The following is a 19770-nucleotide window of genomic DNA, read 5'->3' on the forward strand; positions in this document are numbered from 1 at the left end:
CACTTCGAGATCGTTTTTGGATATTGTAGTCTCCAGTTCCCCTAGTACAGTGAAGCAACAAAAACAGGGGCCTTTGTTGGGACTTGGGACTTTTGCGCAAGAATGACTTTTGATATGGAGTTAGGGGGCCGGATATTCAACACATTTGCTGTCTGCTGCCAGTGTTAAACCCGGGTATTCAATGCCAGGCCATATCTAGCGACTGGCATTGAATATCTGGGTTTATTTTGGCCGCTAAAAAGTTAACTGGCTATGCCGATATTCAGCACTAACAGGTTAACTTTTTAGCAGTCAAAGATAGGCCTGCTATTTAAGTGGCCTATTTTGACTGCTCAGCATAGTCAGTTTGGCACTGAATATCCACGCCTAACTGGCTATGTTGCACGATATAGCCGATTAGAGGCTAGCTGCTAACCGGGATATTCAGCGGGAAAAAACCAAGGGGTCCTTTTACTAAGCCATGGGAAAAAGTGGCCTGCGGTAGTGTAGGCGCGTGTATTGGGCGTGCACTGGGCCGGGTTTTACTGCATCTACAAAAAAAATGTGTTTTTTTTTTAATGGGATGGGAAAAGGGCCTGGGGTAAAAATGAAACCAGCGTGCGCCCAAAACAGGCCCAAGCCCGTAACGCCACCCATTGATCTAGCAGTAAAGGCTCACACGGTACACACGCGGTGACCGGTTGGAGTGCGCCACGTGCCAACTACTGCCGGAACTGGTGCGTGTAGGAGGAAATAAATAAATAATTCATCCAGCTTGCACCAAATCTGAAATTACCGCCAGGAGAGCATGCTGGCTTGGTGGTAGTCTCATTTTGGCACATGCTGCACGCAGGCAGAGCCAACCGCGGCTTAGTAAAAGGGCCCCCAATTATCTTAAGCTGAATATCTGTGGTTAGGTGCTCTAATGCTATTTAACTGGCCAGGAGCTGTTCCCGGCCGGTTAAATAGTTTTGAATATCAGGGGGATAGATTCTACAAGAAAAGTGATTTCATTTAAAGTTAAGTACACAGAGCAGTGTTTCCCAAACCTGGTCCTGGAGGCACCCCAGCCAGTCAGATTTTCAGGATATCCACAATGAGTATTCATGAGATAGATTTACATGCAGTGGAGGCAGTGCATGCATATCTCTCTCATGAATATTCATTGTGGAGATCTTGAAAATCTGATTGGCTGGGGTGCCTCCAGGACTAGGTTTGGGAACCACTGATTTAGAGCAAGACTTCTATAATTAAATCATGCAATTTTGTCCTGTGTACAGATATGTGTGTGTGTGTACAGATGTGTGTGTGTATGTGTGGGGGGGGGGAGGGGGGCACCTCTTTGACAATGCATTATTTTTCCTGACCCTACACCGCATTACATGTAGTGCTGTTCTGTACAGCACTGCAATTAGCACAGTGCCAGTGCGGTATCTGTCAACCCTGTGCAGTAAATGCAGGACAAATGTTGGGTATGCCTCCTTCATTGATCACACAGCTTTTGCACTTACTGCTCGTTAAGTTATGAGTTAGTAAAAGGGCCTCAAAGTTAGCCCAAACCCATATCACTCATGTGAATAAGTAATTGCTCTCTTACAGGCCCATTTGCTAAGGCACGGTAGGCCTAATCCGGGCCTTCTGCATGCTCAAATGGCACTACTGTGTGTGGAAAACCCATGTGCTGACACCAGCACAGGCCACTTTTTTAGAGCAGCTTGGTGAAAGGACCCCTTAGTTACTCACTCAACCAACTGACCAAATTTATTTGATAATTAGATTCATCTGATTGAACACAGCCAGGCTTGATTTCAGCCAGCCCCTTTGAATCTCAACCTCACTGTATACTGAACCTTACCATAAGAGTGAAGTAGTCACCACGAAGTCTAAAGCACAGTTAGAACTCGCCTGAGAAGTCACAAAACTCTGAATCTCTGCAATGCGCACCATAAAATGTCTAGATTTTTTGTCCAAGGTTTCTTGAACCGATTGGTTTGAACAACATTATAAATTGCTTTTTAAAGAATTTTTCATGCACAGGAAGTGACGTTAAGGAGACTTCAAATATCGTCAAGTTGGCGTGTGACATATGAGCGCCATAACTGATTGAGGGAGAAAACGACAAGAAGTTATGGGTACCGTGAGATTTGAGGTAAAATAATTGAATGCGAAGTTCCTGAAGTTAACAATTTTTTTCTTTTGCAGAAAAGCGTTCACAAAGAACTGGTGACTGATACAATCTATGCATTAACAGCAAGAGTTCCTGAAGAAGCCGCAACATGAGCTGAAGCGTAACTGGGTTATGCAGTAAGACAATGATCCAAAACACAAAATCAAGTCTACATCTGAATAACTGAATACAAACAAAATTATTATTATTATTTGTTACATTTATATCCCACATTTTCCCACCTTTTTGCAGGCTCAATGTGGCTTACACATAACCGTTAATGGCGTTAGCCGATTCCGGTCTGAACAAATACATGGTATGAATGAATACAAAGTCCACACTTACTGTTCACTAATGCATCATACATTCACCTCTGAACTCCCATTCCCGTATTATCACATCACTCATATCTTTACTCACATAAAGATATATACCATATGCCTTCATGCCTTTTTATCGCCCCTAAGTTCCCATTGTTTCCTTCCAAAGTTGCAATGCCTATGTTCCATTATTACATCCCTTAACGACACCTCAATTGTTTCGCTTAACCATGCATAATGTAATCCATAACTATCTGTAACAAATTGTATTTCCAACATTCAACTCATACTGTAAGCCACACTGAACCCGCAAAAAGGTGGGAAAATGTGGGATACAAATGCAATAAATAAATAAATAAATAAATATTGTGGTAGAATGAGGTACATGTATGGTAGGTACAATTGGAGGGAACTTAGGGAGGGAAAGGGGGACGAAGAGTCAGGTAATTGTATCTTTACTCTGAAATGGCATAGAGCCTGCAAATAGGTGGGAAAATGTGGGATATAAATGCAATATATATATATATATATATATATATATATATATATATATATATATATATATATATGTATGTATATATATTTGAAGCATATATTTATAGCTTGCCTAAACACATTTATCAACACACTTGCTGTTTTCTTGGGCAAAGATAAAAATACGCACATTTTCTGAAGGACATCGAGTCCAGAGAAAACTCCCGTTGGAATGACTGTCACCTTGGTTAACATGAATCTCCTAAAAAGAAAGAAAACATGGCAATTATAGTATCAAAAGTGATAGCAGAGTAGCAAAACATCGTATTTGAATAACAGTGCCCTTGTGTATAAATATTTTTCCTTTTCAGATTCTGGAGGTCATTTTGCAACTTTTACGCCACAGTTGCATGTCTATGAAAAAGACCTATTCATAGATTCAAAGGTGGCATGTTATGGGTATGGTCTGGGTGGTCAAAAAGTGCATACATCATACATATAGGGTCGATTATTCAGCTCACTGGAGGCCGTACCCTGGATACTCAATATTGTGGAATGCGAGGCTCCCTGCATTGAATCCTGGTATATCCACCGACCTACTACTACTACTACTTATCACTTCTATATACACTACAAGGCATCAGTGGCGTAGGAAGGGGGGGCGGTGGGGCGGTCCGCCCCGGGTGCACACCGCTGGGGGGGGGGGGGGTGTTGGCTCCGCTGGTTCACTGCTCCCTCTGTCCCGGAACAGGTTACTTCCTGTTCCGGGGCAGAGAGAGCAGGGAACCAGTGGAGCCAACGCAGCTCCCAGTGACGTGCAGTCGGGGCGGATCAGCCCTCCCGCCCGCTCCCCGCTTTCCTATGCTAGTAAGAATGCGCTCCGGGGGGGGGGGGGGGGTGCGCTTAGAGGGGGGGGGGGGGGTGCGCCGTGTTGCACCCGGGGGGGGGGGGGGGTGCGCAGCGGCGACCTGCCCCGGGTGTCAGCCGTCCTCGCTACGGCACTGCAAGGCATACGCAGCGCTGTACACCATACATGAAAAGACAGTCCCTGCTCAAAGAGCCCACAATCTAAATAGGACAGGCAAAACAGACAGAACAACTAAGAGGTAAGGGAATTAAAGAGGTGGGGATAAAAGGGTACAGGGCAAGTGAGTAGTGGTTAGGAGTCAAAAGCAGCGGTAAAGAGGTGGGCTTTTAGCCTGGATTTGAAAACGGCCAAAGACAGGGCTAGACATACAGGCTCGGAAGTCTATTCCAGGCGTGAGGTGCAGCGGGATAAGAGGAACGGAGTCTAGAATTAGCAGTAGAGGAGAAGGGGACAGACAAGAGAGAGATTTATCCACAGAACGGAGTACCCGAGGGGGGGGGGGGCGTAGGGAGAGACAAGAGTGGAGAGGTACTGGGGAGCGGTAGAGTGAATGCACTTATAGGTCAGTAAGAATTTAACTGAGCACCAGCTGGCACATGAAGTTTGGACAGCTGTTTCACCATCCTAACTTTGGGGTCCTTTTACCAAGCCACCCTAAAAAGTGGCCGGCGCAGGTGTCAGCACATGGGTTTTCTATGCGCTGTTTCCACTTTTAGCATGGCGGTAATATGGCTGCTGCATCATTTTTTTTGGTAAAGGCCACTCGTTAATTTCCCCATTAGCGCCTGGCCATTACCACAGGGGCCTTTCCACCAGCTATTTAGGAGGCAGTAAGGGCTCTCACACTAATTGGTTTGTGCGCAGTAATGTGCGCACTCTACCCGATTAGCACAGGCATGCCTACTCTCCGCCTATGGGCACACCTCTCACACTGGAAAATATCAGTGGATAGCCGGCTAAGTGCCATTTAACCAGCCAGGTGCCGTTCCTGGCTGGCTAAATGGTTTTGAATATCGGGGGTATTGACCGTAAAACCACATTTTTACAAAAATCCTGAAAATGGTGTGGGAAACTAATCAAATGAAGAATTTACTCTGCACACCCCTTATGCCACCAAGGTAAATCCATGTTCTGGTCACTAGTCAAGTTAACCAGTGCAACACACATTAACAGCTTCCCTGGTATTTCCTTAAAACAATTTCAACTGATTCAGAAAACTCCTTGAAGCACTCACTTCTATCGTGTCTCTCACACTTTTGGCAAGTCATCTTTGGCTTCCACCAATTGGTCACAGGATTAAATTCATAGTAACATACATAGTAGATGACGACAGAAAAGACCTGCACGGTCCATCCAGTCTGTCCAACAAGATAAACTCATATGTGCTACTTTTTGTGTATACCTTACCTTGATTTGTACCTGTCCTTTTCAGGGCACAGACCGTATAAGTCTGCCCAGCACTATCCCCGCCTCCCAACCACCAGCCCCACCTCCCACCACCGGTTCTGGCACAGACCATATAAGTCTGCCCAGCACTATCCCCGCCTCCAAACCACCAGTCCCACCTCCCACCACCGGCTCTGGCACAGACCGTATAAGTCTGCCCAGCACTATCCCCGCCGCCCAACCACCAGCCCCGGCACAGACCGTATAAGTCTGCCCAGCACTATCCCCGCCTCCAAACCACCAGTCCCGCCTCCCACCACCGGTTCTGGCAACAGACCGTATAAGTCAGCCCAGCACTATCCCCGCCTCCCAACCACCAGCCCCGCCTCCTACCACCGGTTCTGGCACAGACCGTATAAGTGAGCCCAGCACTATCCCCGCCTCCCAACCACTGGTTCTGGCACAGACCGTACAAGTCTGCCCAGCAATATCCTCGCCTCCCAACCACCAGCCCTGCCTCCCACCACCGGCTCTGCCACCCAATCTCAGCTAAGCTTCTGAGGATCCATTCCCTTGGAACAGGATTCCTTTATGTTTATCCCACGCATGTTTGAATTCCGTTACCATTTCTTATCACCACCCATAGAGTACTGTATACAGATCAGTCTAATTATTTTGCTGACTAGCTTATTTCTTACTTTCCATCCTGCATTTTATATGTATCACAGAACAACGTGTAATTAAACTCTGAAATTCATTGCCAGAGAATTTGGTAAAAGCAGGTTTGTTGGGTTTAAAAAAGGTTTGGATAACTTCCTAAAAGAAAAGTCCATAAGCTATTATTAAGATGGACTTGGGGAAAATCCACTGTTTATTTCTAGGCTAAACAGCAAAAAAAAAAAAAAAAAATGTATTGTACTGTTTTGGGATCTTGCCAGGTAATTGTAACCTAGATTGGCCTCTGTTGGAAACAGGATGCTGGGTTTGGATTAATAACAAACCAACATGGATTTAGTGAAGGGAAATCTTGCTTCACCAATCTATTACATTTCTTTGAAGGGGTGAACAAACATATGGATAAAGGTGTGCCGGTTGATATTGTGTATCTGGATTTTCAAAAGGCATTTGACAAAGTACCTCATGAAAGATTCCAGAGGAAATTGGAGAGTCATGGGATAGGAGGTAGAGTCCTATTGTGGGTTAAAAACAGGTTAAAAGATAGAAACAGAGAGTAGGGTTAAATGGTCAGTATTCTCAATGGAGAAGGGTGGATAGTGGGGTTCCCCAGGGGTCTATGCTGGGACCGTTGCTTTTTAACATATTTATAAATGTTCTAGAGATGGGAGTAACTAGTGAGGTAATTAAATTTGCTGATGACTCAAAGTTATTCAAAGTTGATAAATCGCAAGAGGATTGTGAAAAATTACAAGAGGACCTTATGAGACTGGGAAACTGGGCATCCAAATGGCAGATGACATTTAATGTGAGCAAGTGCAAAGTGATGCATGTGGGAAAGAGGAACCCAAATTATAGCTATGCAATGTAAGGTTCCACATTAGGAATCATCGACCAGGAAAGGGATCTAGGTGACATCATTGATGATACGTTGAAACCCTCTGCTCAGTGTGCGGTGGCGGCTAAGAAAGAAAGTAGAATGTTAGGTATTATTAGGAAAGGAATGGAAAACAAAAATGAGGATGTTATAATGCCTTTGTATCACTCCATGTTGTGACAGCACTTGGAATACTATGTGCAATTCTGGTCACCGTATCTCAAAAAAGATAGAGGGAATTAGAAGAGGTACAGAGAAGGGCAAAGAAAATGATAAAGAGGATGAGATGACTTCCCTATGAGGAAAGGCTAAAGTGGCTAGGGCTCTTCAGTTTGGCGAAAAGACGACTGAGGGGAGATATGATAGAGGTCTATAAAATAATGAGCGGAGTAGAACGGGTGGATGTGAATTGCTTGTTTACTCTTTCCAAAAATACTAGGACTAGGGGGCACACAATGAAGCTACAAAATAGTAAATTTAAAAAGAATTGGAGAAAATATTTCTTCACTCAATGTGCATTTAAACTCTGGTATTCGTTGCCAGAGAATATAGTAAAACTAGTTAGTTTAGCGGGGTTTAAAAAAGGTATGGATAGCTTCCTAAAAGAAAAGTCCATAAGCCATTATTAAAATGGACTTGGGGGAAAATCCACTGCTTATTTCTAAGATAAGCAGCATAAAATGTATTGTACGGTTTTGGGATCTTGCCAGGTACTTGTGACCTGGCTTGGCCACTGTTGGAAACAGGATTCTGGGCTTGATAGATCTTCGATCTGTCCCAGTATGGCTACGCTTATGTTCTAATTTTCTTATCAGCTTCCCCTCTTTCTAGATTGCACCTTTGAGATAACTGGTTAGGTTTTGCATATCTTATTCTTTTATTAGGAATGTCTTTCCACTTCAGCACAGAACTGAGCCTTCTCAAGGTTAGATTAAAATCCTCCTTTTTTTTTAAAATTAGGTGAGCTTTCAGCATCTGAGCAATGTGTTTGGATTCAACTTAGCTATAAGGGTTCTCCCTTTCCTTCTTGCTTCTACCACTTTTGCCCTTTCCCTGTCTTTAAGAGATGTTTGTAAACCTCTTTGCTATCCACATCGAAAGGCAGTCTATTAAATAGTGTAATAATAATAATGAGGGATAAGAATCACATTTCCTCTCTTCCTTAGCTAAATTATCACCTTACTTGAAAGAAGCAATTATTGGTTTATTATGCTGTACATAGCCAGACTAGATATGTTGTTTTAATATTCCTCTGTCTCGCTAATATTTAGTGCTGCAGACGGAATGACAGCTAATTGAATCTTGATTTACCAAAGCATCTTTGCTTGAACAACTCGCCTGATAGACTATTCTTCATTTTTATCATCTTCCTTCTGCCTTTTAAAAAAAAAAAAACATTTGCTTTCTTTTCATTCCCCTTATCTATATCATACTGTATATCAACCAAGACTATCTACTTCAACAATTTTTTACTGCAAGGTTCTAAAGACTATTTCTTCACTTTTCAAGTAGTAGCTGACGCCAATTTTGATTTCTTTCTTTTACCATCCAGAAATTGCTTTAAACTGCTCAATCATCGTACTTGATCTGGCTGTTGAAATTTCGGTATGTTTCAGTACTGTTCTGGAGAGACTACCACTGCAAAGGAGAGAGTAAATGAGTATTTTACAATTATTCTGTAGAAGCAGGGGGCGTAGCCAGACTTTGGTGGGAGGGGGGTCCAGAGCCCGAGGTACGGGGGCACATTTTAGACCTCCCCCCGGCGCCACCGCCCCCCCGCCATTGCCGACTTTGCCCCCCCCGCCGCCGACCCTCTTGACCCCCCTCCCGCCGTCAACCCGCTGTCGCATACCTTTGCTGGCGGGGGACCCCAACCCCCACCAGCCGAGGTCCTCTTCTTCTCGCAAAAGGCTTCCTTCTGTTTCTGATGTCCCGCACGTTGTACGCGCAAGACGTCAGAAACAGAAGGAAGCCTTTTCCGAGGAGAGGACCTCGGCTGGCGGGGGTTGGGGACCCCCCGCCAGCAAAGGCAGGCGACGGCGATGACGGGTTGGTGGCGGGAGGGGGGATTGGGCGGGTCGTCGGCAGGGGGGGTCCAGGGCCAAATCTACGGGGGTCCAGGCCCCACGTAGCTATGCCACTGCCATAGAGTGATTACGTTTTCCAGAGGTTGATGATGTGGGTGCCAGTTGTGATAGAGAAGTGGCTGTTACTTTTAACCATTAGTCAATGCTACAGTTATTAATATTGTTATTTTTTTTACTAGGGTTGACAGTAATATCAATTATAAATACACTTTTAATACTGGATGTGCTACCTATAAACTATGTCTAAGCAGTTTACAATAATTTAAGTCATACGGTGAAAAAGGGTAAAGGACATTAGAAAAAGATGAATAGTTTACAATAAAATAAATGTATTAAAAGATCAAATGAAATCTTTACTCTGTGAAACAGAAGAATAGCCATACTGGGTCAGACCAGTGGTCCATCTAACCCGGTATCCTGTTTCCAACAGTGGCCAATCCAGGTCACAAGTACCTGGCAGAATCCCAAATAGTGGCAACATTCCATGCTGCCAATCCCAGGGCAAGCAGTGGCTTCCCTATGCCTGTCTCAATTGCAGACTATGGACTTTTCCTACAGGAAATTGTGCAAACCTTTTTTAAATCCAGATAATCTAACCGCTGTTACTACATCCTCTGGCAAAGAGTTCCAGAGTTTAACTTTGCGTTGAGTCCTAAAGATCAAAGTTGGGCGATACAGGGGGCGTGTCAAGATGGCGCCGTGAGCGGTGGTGTAGCAAGTGAGCTCCAGCTTCTTTTTGCCGAATACAAACGCAAAATTTAAAATATGCCTCATACAAAGCGCAAAGCGACGATTCGGGGGGTTCCCCTACCTACCGAGACGTCCACTCCGGCGAAACGAGGCTTAGAACACTTCTTCCCCGCAATTTCTCGCACAAGCGGGTTGGATTCCTTAGCGTGTGATCCCGGTGAAGCGGTTTCCACGCTGGAAGCTGAAACATCTCTTTCTCCTCCGCCGAGCTCTAAGATCCCTCCCAACCCAGCAACTGCAGCGAGTCGGGCGGGGTTTCCAGTGGAACCCGGAAGGGGTGAATCTGCTGAGCCCCGTAGGGAACCTGAATTTGCAGCGATAACATCAGTTGCGGATGAAACGGAGGTGAATCTGGGTAAGATCTGGCTGAAATTGCTTGAAATGGAGAAAACCTTATGGCAGTCATCTGAAGAGGTAAAAACTTTGAACTTGAATATGCAGGAAGTGAAGAGCTCTGTTGCTATGGTTAAACAAGATGTTTCTTTGGAATTAGAGGCCTTGCAGAGAGAGACTAAACAAACAGATGAATTTAAGGTGGCTGTAATAAAAGAAAACTCAGAAATAAGAAGGAAAATTGAACAAATGGAACATTTTTATAGGAGATTGAACCTTCGGGTGCTTAATTTTCCCAGACTATTAGGAGTTTCTCCACAGGACATGTTTACCAGATTTTTGAAAGAAAATCTTAATTTTCCTCAAGAAGTTATTCCCCCATTGAACAAAATTTATTATGTTCCGACTACTATGAAAAAAACAGAGGGAGAAAAATCCATTGACTTGCAAAATGTTACAGCCATATTGGAACAATCACTTGAAGATGTGTCAGAAAGGGGGACACTGATAGTTTCTTTTGTTTTCCAACAAGACTTGAATTCAATAATGAGACTTTATTTTAAATCAGCTAACCATATGTTTGGGGGCCAAAAAATTTGGCTATACCCTGATGTGACCAAGACTACTCAAGAAAAGAGGAAAAAGTTTCTTTCTATGAGGTCTAAAATTTTGGATTTAGGAGGCTCTTTTCTCCTTGCATATCCGTGTAAATGTGTCATAAGGTTAAATCAGATAAAATATGTTTACTATATACCGGATCAGCTTAAGACCTTCCTAGAAGCTAGACAACATTAGAGACAAAATATGAGAAAACGACGCCATAGTTTCTTTATCATTGTTTGCATTAAAAAATCTTCACTTAATTCCTGCCCCCCTTTGTTTTCCTTAATAATTGAGGTCTAATGAAGCCAATGTTTAAATTCCGTTATGAAAAGATAATTCTTCTGTAATAACTTTATTGTTATGCCTGGCTGTATTTCACTTGAACAGTTTATGTCTGTATTAAGTTTATAAAACTAATAAAAATTATAAATGATAAAAAAAAAAAAAAAAGTTGGGCGATACACCTGCTACCAAGCAGTTTTAAGATTGGATAAACAGCTGCTATTGAACAGCGTCCCACTGGTGCATACGTGTTTATGTTCCTATTCCACAACATGAATAGGCATGCGTCAGCACAAATATGTATATGTGCTGGTTTTCAACCCATGCAAAATTTTGACTTTCTTTTTCTAAAATGGATGTTCATATCATCCTCACTCAGTGCACAAACCTCCACTTCTCCTACATTTTAGGACAGCCTCTACGTCAGCAGATTTTGTTCTAAAATACCAGTGAAACTTGAGAGACACTGACCTGCATGTCTGATTTCCCACGTCTACATCCTTTCTAAAATGGGGCGGTACACTTCATAGAAACTAATGCACGCCCAGCTCTGGATAATAAACCCAAACCTTAAACAAATGAATTAATGGTATATGGAAGAAAAAGATCCCAAACTTTACCTGCTGCGTTTCACTCACTAGACGCGTTGCTTAATATCACTTGAAAAATCATGTGTAACCGGTTAGAATTCTCCTGTTATGAACATCTTTTAGATCAAAGGGAACTCATGATGCCTTTGCACAATCAAACACTAACAACCGCCATTCAATCTCACTAATTGGTTGGTTTCTTTAGTAGGTATCTGGGGTTGAAGTGGAGGGTTGAGGCTTGACCATGTGCTTTGGGTTGGGGGAGAGGCTGGGGTAGAGGGCAAGGCCTTGACCATGTGCTTTGGGTTGGGGGAGAGGCTGGGGTAGAGGGCAAGGCCTTGACCATGTGCTTTGGGTTGGGGGAGAGGCTGGGGTAGAGGGCAAGGCCTTGACCATGTGCTTTGGGTTGGGGGAGAGGCTGGGGTAGAGGGCAAGGCCTTGACCATGTGCTTTGGGTTGAGAAGGTGAAAATTGATGTACATGCAATGGCAGATAACACTGATGCACCTACACCTTCTTCTGATGCATTTACCATGCGGTAAGTGCCTTCTCCGTGCAGTAATTGCAGGGAAAGGGGATGGGGATGGGACTTGATATACCACCTTTCTGTGGTTACAATCAAAGTGGTTTACATATTCTATTTTGGACCTAGGGCAATGGAAGGTTAAGTGACTTGCCCAGAGTCTCAAGGAGCAGCAGTGGGAATTGAACCCAGTTCACCAGGATCAAAGCCTGCTACACTAACTACTAGGCACTTACCGCACAGGCTTTGCTCTTACTACACATTATGTTTTGCACTCAAGGTGAAGTAAGTTTTAAAACTAACCATACTTTATTGCCTACATAATGGGTCAATTTGTTTTAATGGCCACAGGCTAATGGCAAAATTAGCATATGGTGAGTAATACAAAAAAATAGGAAATTCGGCCATTTTACCTCAGTGGTACAATTTGGCTTAGCACTTGGGGAAAGGTCCACGTAGGGCATGCTAGGCCACTGTTTACCACTGTTTGGTAAAAAGGTCCCTTAGGGCCCTGTTTACTAAGGTGCACTAGCATTTTTAACGAGCACTAAAAATTAGCATGCGCTAACACTGGAAACACCCATGGTGTCTCTAGCGTTAGCGCGTGCTAATTTTTAGCACGTGCTAAAAATGCTATAGCACGGCTTAGTAAACAGGGCCCTTAGTGTTTACCAGAGGTAAAAATCAAGTAGGAATGTGTAATCCAAATATACATATGTCTATTAACTCTTGGGGGTTAGTTAGCATGCTGTTTCCATCCTGTCATTCACCAATTTCTCCACCATCTCTTTTCAGGGTCTAACTGTATAAACCCTCAGTGGAGCCCTCAGTAGCAGAACCAGGGCTTTTTATGAGGGGGTACTTGGGGGGTACTGAGTACCAGCACCTTTTCCATTGTCTGCTAAAATTGACCCATGGAACCCAAGTTTTAATGAAAGAGCTCAGGCTCTACACACCAATTCTATGACTGGTTGCAGGTGGCCTGGCTATTATGGGGTGGGTCCCTCAGTGATTACCCCACTCCTGAAGGGTGGCCTAGCATTTGAGTACCGGCACCTTTTTTACTAGAAAAACAACACTGAGCAGAACCAACCACTGATACCAGACTCACCAAGCCTGTCAGCAATTGATTTAACTCCACCAGCATAAAAGGTAACTGCCTAGGTTTTCTGTTGAGCGACAAATCAATCTCCTCAGGGACAACTATAGCACCAAGCCCCACACTGGACTCCTGAGCCCCTACTCCAAAGTAGGCACCCATAAACCTAAGAATGGTAGTTTGAAGAGGAGATACAAGGACCCAACCCCTGGTAAATCCAATATTCAAAACCATTAGTTAGAAGCAACTAAGAAATGTCTTCAGTCTGCACCAATTGTAACTTCCACAGTGAGCTAAATCAAACAAAAACCAGGGGAAGAAAAAATGGTCCAACACCTACCAAAGCCTTAAAAATCAAGGAACATGCCTTATCCTCTGACTCACAGGTGACCAAGGTAAAACCCACACAAAAGGGGAGCCTTTAAAAAAAGCTGACTATTTATAGAAAGACAAAGGAAAAAAAGACACAAAAAAAACCCCATAATTAGAATTGAGAATCTATTATTTGGAGGGGGGAGGTTTAGAGCCAATAATAGAAAGTAGCTGAAAGTGGTCAGTGATACTTTCTGACTCACCAAAGAAACTCATCCAGCGTGGACTAAGGCTCTTTTTCCTCAGAATTTATAGGATTTTGGAATATTTGATTAAATAGAGTGATTCCTTGTGAAGATATTTCACATTCTTCTACTTTGGATATTGAGTAAAGGCTATTTCATAACGGAATAAATTCTCCATTCGTAGAGTATATTTCAAACATTACCACATGGCCATTAATTGGGTAATATGGAAAATCAGCCATTTTCTAGCTGCGGTAAAGTGACCTTAGTGCACAGGAAAGACCAGCTTAAGGGTATGCTAAGGCCACATTTTACCACAGCGTAGTAAAAGGACCCCTGTATTCTAACCATGACAACATGACATAATGTGAGATCAGCTGCTCCTTAAAATCTATTCCAAATTTGACTTCTGCTGTGAAGTGAAATTGCACAATCTGTTCTCTTTCAATCAAGTTACAATCAAACAGAATTTCTATACTGTAGATTATAAATGGGTTATTACTGAGCCAAGAAAAAGGAGAGAAGCAGAAAGAGAAAGGACAAAATGAAATTGGAGAAGAGAGTTTTTCTTTAGACCTTTATTGGTGTTGATTATATATTCAATCATTTCATAAGCTTCTATAAATATGCCCTGAAACATTTATATGACCTAAGCCTATAGAACACAACAAAGACATAAGACCACAGAAGACTGCTTATTTCTGGGAAATAAAGGCTGACTAATGGGCCTTTATACTAAGTAGCAGTATTTAGTGAGGTCAATATTCAAAGACTCATGCTTCATGTAAATACTAGCCGTTAAGCCCGTAAAAACGGGCGAGATTTCCAGCTACTCTCCTCGCCGCCGCCCCCTGCAATGACCTGACAGCACCTCTCACCTCCATGTTCCACACAGAGGTGAAAGGCGCTGTCAGGTCAGTGCAGGGGGCCCGATACGGAGGGGGGCTGAAGGTTGGTGCGCTCGATGTTCGTTTCCAGGCTCCAGTGGCAGCGTCCGACAGTCCTACTCCGTTTCCCTGTTCCGCCCTCTGACGTTAAAACGGGCAAGATTTTTTTTTTTGCAAAATGTGATAATTCTCACCTCACAGAGACAGATCGTGTGTATGTGTGTAAGTGAGGGGGGTAACTGGGAGTGTGGGATCGAGTGTGTGTGAGTCAGAATGACAGGGGTGGGGTTGAGCTGCATCAGTGTGTGTGTGAGAGTGACGGGGGGCGAGAGTGGCAAAGTTGTAGAGATTGTGTGTATGTATCAGAATGAGAGGGGGGGGGGCGGGGTGGTGAAGTGGTAGGGGTGGTGAAGTGGTAGGGGTTGTGGGGGGGGGGTTTGGTGTGTGGTTTATAGGTGTGCTGTATCAGTGTGACATTGACAGAGGAGTGGCGGGGTTGGCAAACTGGAAGGCTGCATGAGTGTGTGTCACAGAGACAGATCTTGTGTATGTGTGTGAGAGAGGGGGTGGTAACTGGGAGTGTGGGAGCGAGTGTGTGTCAGAATGACAGAAGGGGGTTGCAAAGTCGTAGAGGGGGTGTTCCTTGCCTCTGTCGGAGGGAGGGGGAGGTTAGCAGACAGAGCTAATGTGTCAGCTTGTGTGTGTGTGAAAGATTGTGTCTGTGAATGACGGGGGGGGGGGGGGGTGTAGATGAAGGGGTACTCCTCTCTCTCTCTCTCTCTCTCTCTTTAACTGGTGTCCTCCCCTTGCTGTGCTGGTGAATGATTTTTGTCCTATCGCAATTTCTCTCCAACCCTCCCTCCGCTTTAGTTACACCTCCTTCAGATATGCAGAAAAGAAAAAAATAATCTTTCCCCCTTGTTCTGCTGCCATGTGAATAAAAAATTAACCTGACAGGCTGGAAAAAAGACCGGTTTTCTCCTTCCCCGAGCTTTCTTTTCAGTTTTTCGCTGGGGGGGGGGGGGGGGGGGCGGTACCACCGTTGTTGTCGGCGTCTCTTCTGGTTGGGTTTTCTGAAGATGAGGGGCGGGTCGGACGTTCTTCGGCGGTGCTGGCATCGGAGGGGGGGCAGGGTTGCGTCGGTATCGTGTTACTTTGTTTTGGGTGTTGCGGCCCTCATGGGGAGGAGGAGGGTAGCGGCGTCTCATCTTGTGGGTGTGCCTCCGTGTGAAAGCGCTGATGCCTGCTCTCATGTCAGTGCCGGGGGCCCGATACAGAGGGGGGCGGGAGCAGCAGCGGCGACGACGACATCCGGGATGGGTGGGTTGGAGGTTGGTGCGCTGGCGATGTTTGTTCTTTTTAACTTCCCAGGCTCCAGCGGCAATGGCAGCATGCCCGACTCCGTTTCCCTCTCTGTTCCGCCCTCTGACGTCATCACGTTGACGCGAGGGCGGGACAGAGAGGGAAGTCTCTACTGCGCATTTGCAGGTGAGTCGGTCACTTGCCATTTATATGTTTGATATAAAGCGGTTCATTTTGCATTTAACTGTGGCTATCCACACTAAATGGATTTTCGAACAACTGCCAGTTATACAAATATTGTTTCTGAGTGCTAGAGATAAACATGTAACATGAGGGCCATTTGGGGGCTTTCTGAGGGCATAACCAAAAGCTCTAGGAATAATCAAATTTTCAGAACCACAGAGCTGACAAGTTGATGACATAATCTATATCTATCTATACGTCCATATGTCGACCTACCATTTCATTTCACTTATGTGATAGAGAGGGACATTTTCAATATGACGTCTAAGTCCAACTTTGAACGTTTTGCTAAAAATGTCCAAAATTCAAGCGGGTGATGTAGAGGGGCATAAACAAACGGCGCCGGCCATCTATATGGGCGGCCATCTATATGGCTGGTGCCGCAAAGAGCAGTTCCAAACCTTATTATCGAAAAAGATGGCCGGCCATCTTTCGTTTCGATAATACGGTTGGGGCCGGCCAAATGTCAGAGATGGCAGGGTTTGAGATGTCCAGCATTGGTTTTCGCCGATAATGGAAACTGATGCCGGCCATCTCAAACCCGGCCAAATCCAAGGCATTTGGTCGTGGGAGGAGCCAGCATTTGTAGTGCACTGGTCCCCCTCACATGCCAGGACACCAACTGGGCACCCTAGGAGGCACTGCAGTGGACTTCAAAAATTGCTCCCAAGTGCATACCTCCCTTACCTTGTGTGCTGAGCCCCCAAATCCCCCCAAAACCCACTCCCCACAACTGTACAGCATTACCATAGCCCTTATGGGTGAAGGGGGGCACCTACATATGGGTACAGTGGGTTTTCGGGGGGGTTTGGAGAACTCCCATTTACGACCACAAGTGTAACAGGTGGGGGGAGGATGGGCCTGGGTCCACCTGCCTGAAGTACACTGCACCCACTAAAAACTGCTCCAGGGACCTTCATACTGCTGTCATGGAGCTGGGTATGACATTTCAGGCTGGCATAAAGGCTGGCAAAAAATAATTTTTAATCTTTTTTTGGGTGGGAGGGGGTTGGTGACCACTGGAGGAGTAAGGGGAGGTGATCCCCGATTCCCTCCGATGGTCCTCTGGTCATTTGGGGCACTTTTTGGAGGCTTGGTCCTAAAAATAAATGGACCAAGTGAAGCCGGCCGAATGCTCGTCAGAGTTCGCCTTCTTTTTTCCATTATCGACCGAAGCTGACCATCTCTTAACCACGCCCCCGTCCCTCCTTCGGTACACTGCCGACATGCCCCCTTGAACTTCCGCCGGCTCTGCGATGGAAAGCAGTTGAAGCCGGCCAAAATCGGCTTTCGATTACACCGATTTGGCCAGGTTTAGGAGATGGCCGGCGATCTCCTTTGAAAATAAGCTGGATAGCCATTTTCAAAACAGAAAAGCGTCTTATATCCCTACAGAGCAGAAGGGCAGCCTAGCAGTCAGTGCAGTGGATTTTAAACAACAGCACCCAGGTATAATTCCCACCTTAATTCCTTTATATGTTATTGTGAGCCTTCCTGTACCTAAAGGTAATTCATTACAATTGCCACCGCGCTTGGTGTCTTATAAATTCAAGTACAGTAGGTATTTCTATATTCCAGGAGGGCTCACATATTTATACAGAAATAAAAGAGTTAAAATGGGAGGTACACCATTGTTCAAAAATGGATAAGCACGCACCCGAAACCAGCGCCTACACTACTTCAGGCCATTTTTCAGGGCACCTTAGTAAAAAGACCCCATAACTGCTAAACTGGGCCTGAAAATCAGCAGATAGCTGCTAACCAGTAATATTTAGCAGGAGATAGCTGGATAGCCGGTTATGAGGCATTTTAAATGCCTTTGAATATCTGGGGGACTCTATCTGCTCCTTTGTTAATTATGCAGCAACCTTGGTATGATGGACCTGGGAAGTGGGAATGGTTATCACACTGAGGAGGGCAACAAATCATCCTATATAAGAACATTAGTGCAGGCAGGACAATATTATGAGAGAGTGACATCAGAGGTTACACCACAGCTCCTCAGAGCATGCAACAATATTCACAAATAGGCTCCCATACAATTCTATTCACATCATTCATGTCTCTACATTCAGTTACTACTGCTTCATGCTTCGCTGTTTAATATACCAGGCTCCACCAATAGTGAGCATTAGCCCTTTTGGCTGTCTTCCAATCCATTAATATGGGGGGTTGATATTCAAAGCGATTTAACTGGCCAAATCTCCTCCTGGCTGGTTAAATCACCTGTTCAGGGTTAACTGCTAATTTTCAGCTGCTGAAAATAACCGGTTAGAGCCAAACAGAAAACTGGCTATTTCGGGGGGGCGGAGTCAGCACTTGGCCAGTTCCAGCTAGGTTAACCACATAAATGCAACTCCATAACAGTTAGTCCTATCTTTCTGCAGTAACTCGTAGCTGGTTAAGTGCTGAATATGGCACTTAACCAGCTGTCTGTTAGCTGGCTCTGAAAACCCGGAAATTCAATGCTGGTGCTCAGATCATCAGTTTTCATGCCAAACCAATCAATACATCAGAAAAGCTTTTTATGGTATCTATTGAGAGAGCCTGGAAGGAACATGATCTAAAAATAACAACTTTAAAAATCAATGCCACTTGAACGTAACTCTTGCCATTACTTGCTCCCAAAACTAAAAGAATACTAGACACAAAAAGACCGTAGGATCCATCATGCCCATAGCATTAGTACACATATTTTGAGGGGTCCTTTTACTAATGTGCGCTGAAGAATGGCTTGAGGTAGTGTAGGCATGGGTTTTGGGTGCATGCCAATCCATTTTTCAGTGCGCCTGTGAATTGCCATGTGTCCATTTTGGGTATGAGACCTTACCACCAGCCATTGACCTAGCGGTAAAGAATCCGGTAGGTAATGACCTGCACGCGTCCATTATGTGCCTCCAAAAATAAAAAAATAATTTTCAAATGCGCATCTTGGATGCGCGCCAAAAATGGAATTACCACAAGAGCCATGTGGTAGTCGGGCGGTAACTCCATTTTGGCGCATGCTGGGCGTGCGTAGACGCTTATACGACTTAGTAAAAGGGCCCCTGAATTCACTCTATGCAACTTGACAGTAGACTAAGCAGCCTTCTGAGCCAGGAAATACAATAATTGTTAAGGTAGAGAGTAAAAGTAGGTGACTGTTTATTTTGAGCCAAAAAGCTCCATTCAGCATCCGTGAGCTCGGCTTCCACCTCATTCAGCCAAACTCTCTGTAAACTGGGGAGGAGCCTTGCAAGATCTTATAGAATTCAGAAGCCACTTGGTTCCTCTTCATATTCTTCTAGTTGCAATGATGGAACACAAAGAATTGTGTGTGTGTGTGGGGGGGGGGGGGGGGGGGAAAGACATATTCAAAATGCAGTGACAATTCTTCATTTTCCATTAGCCACTGTCCTGTCCTATCCCCTCCCTCCCTCCATGGTGTCTGAGTGATTGTTTTCCTAGTTCCATGTATATCTCTAAGATAGAATTTCCCTCAGTATTTTCCATTTTATTTAGAACATTGCACTGAGGATCAGCAAAGGCAGAGGTCAGATCCTGTTGTTGTCACTAACACCCCATGTGGCCTTGAGTAAGTTTCCTTCCCCTATTGTTTTGGGTACCTGGTTAAATGTAAGCACATTAGCGAAGGGAGATACGATATCGGAACCCTGAGACATGGGGAAACCACTGCTTGCTCTGGGAATGGTAGCATAGAATGTTGCTATTGTTTGGGTTTTTGCCAGGTGCTTGTGACCTAGATTGGCCACTGTTGGAAACGGGGAT

General features: G+C 44.6%; 1 protein-coding gene across 2 annotated transcripts in view; it reads right to left on the reverse strand.

Annotated features, from left to right (window-relative positions):
• The window catches only part of LOC115465396 (follicle-stimulating hormone receptor-like), a 355843-nt gene that overhangs the window by 147894 nt on the left and 188179 nt on the right, over positions 1 to 19770 (reverse strand). For both annotated transcript variants that reach the window (XM_030195840.1, XM_030195839.1), the window contains exon 2: positions 3131 to 3202. In XM_030195840.1, coding sequence (XP_030051700.1) covers positions 3131 to 3202 — 72 coding nt within the window. The remainder of the gene's footprint in view (positions 1 to 3130; positions 3203 to 19770) is intronic.

The sequence above is a fragment of the Microcaecilia unicolor genome, chromosome 3 (assembly GCF_901765095.1).
Source record: "Microcaecilia unicolor chromosome 3, aMicUni1.1, whole genome shotgun sequence".
Lineage (NCBI taxonomy): Eukaryota > Metazoa > Chordata > Amphibia > Gymnophiona > Siphonopidae > Microcaecilia > Microcaecilia unicolor.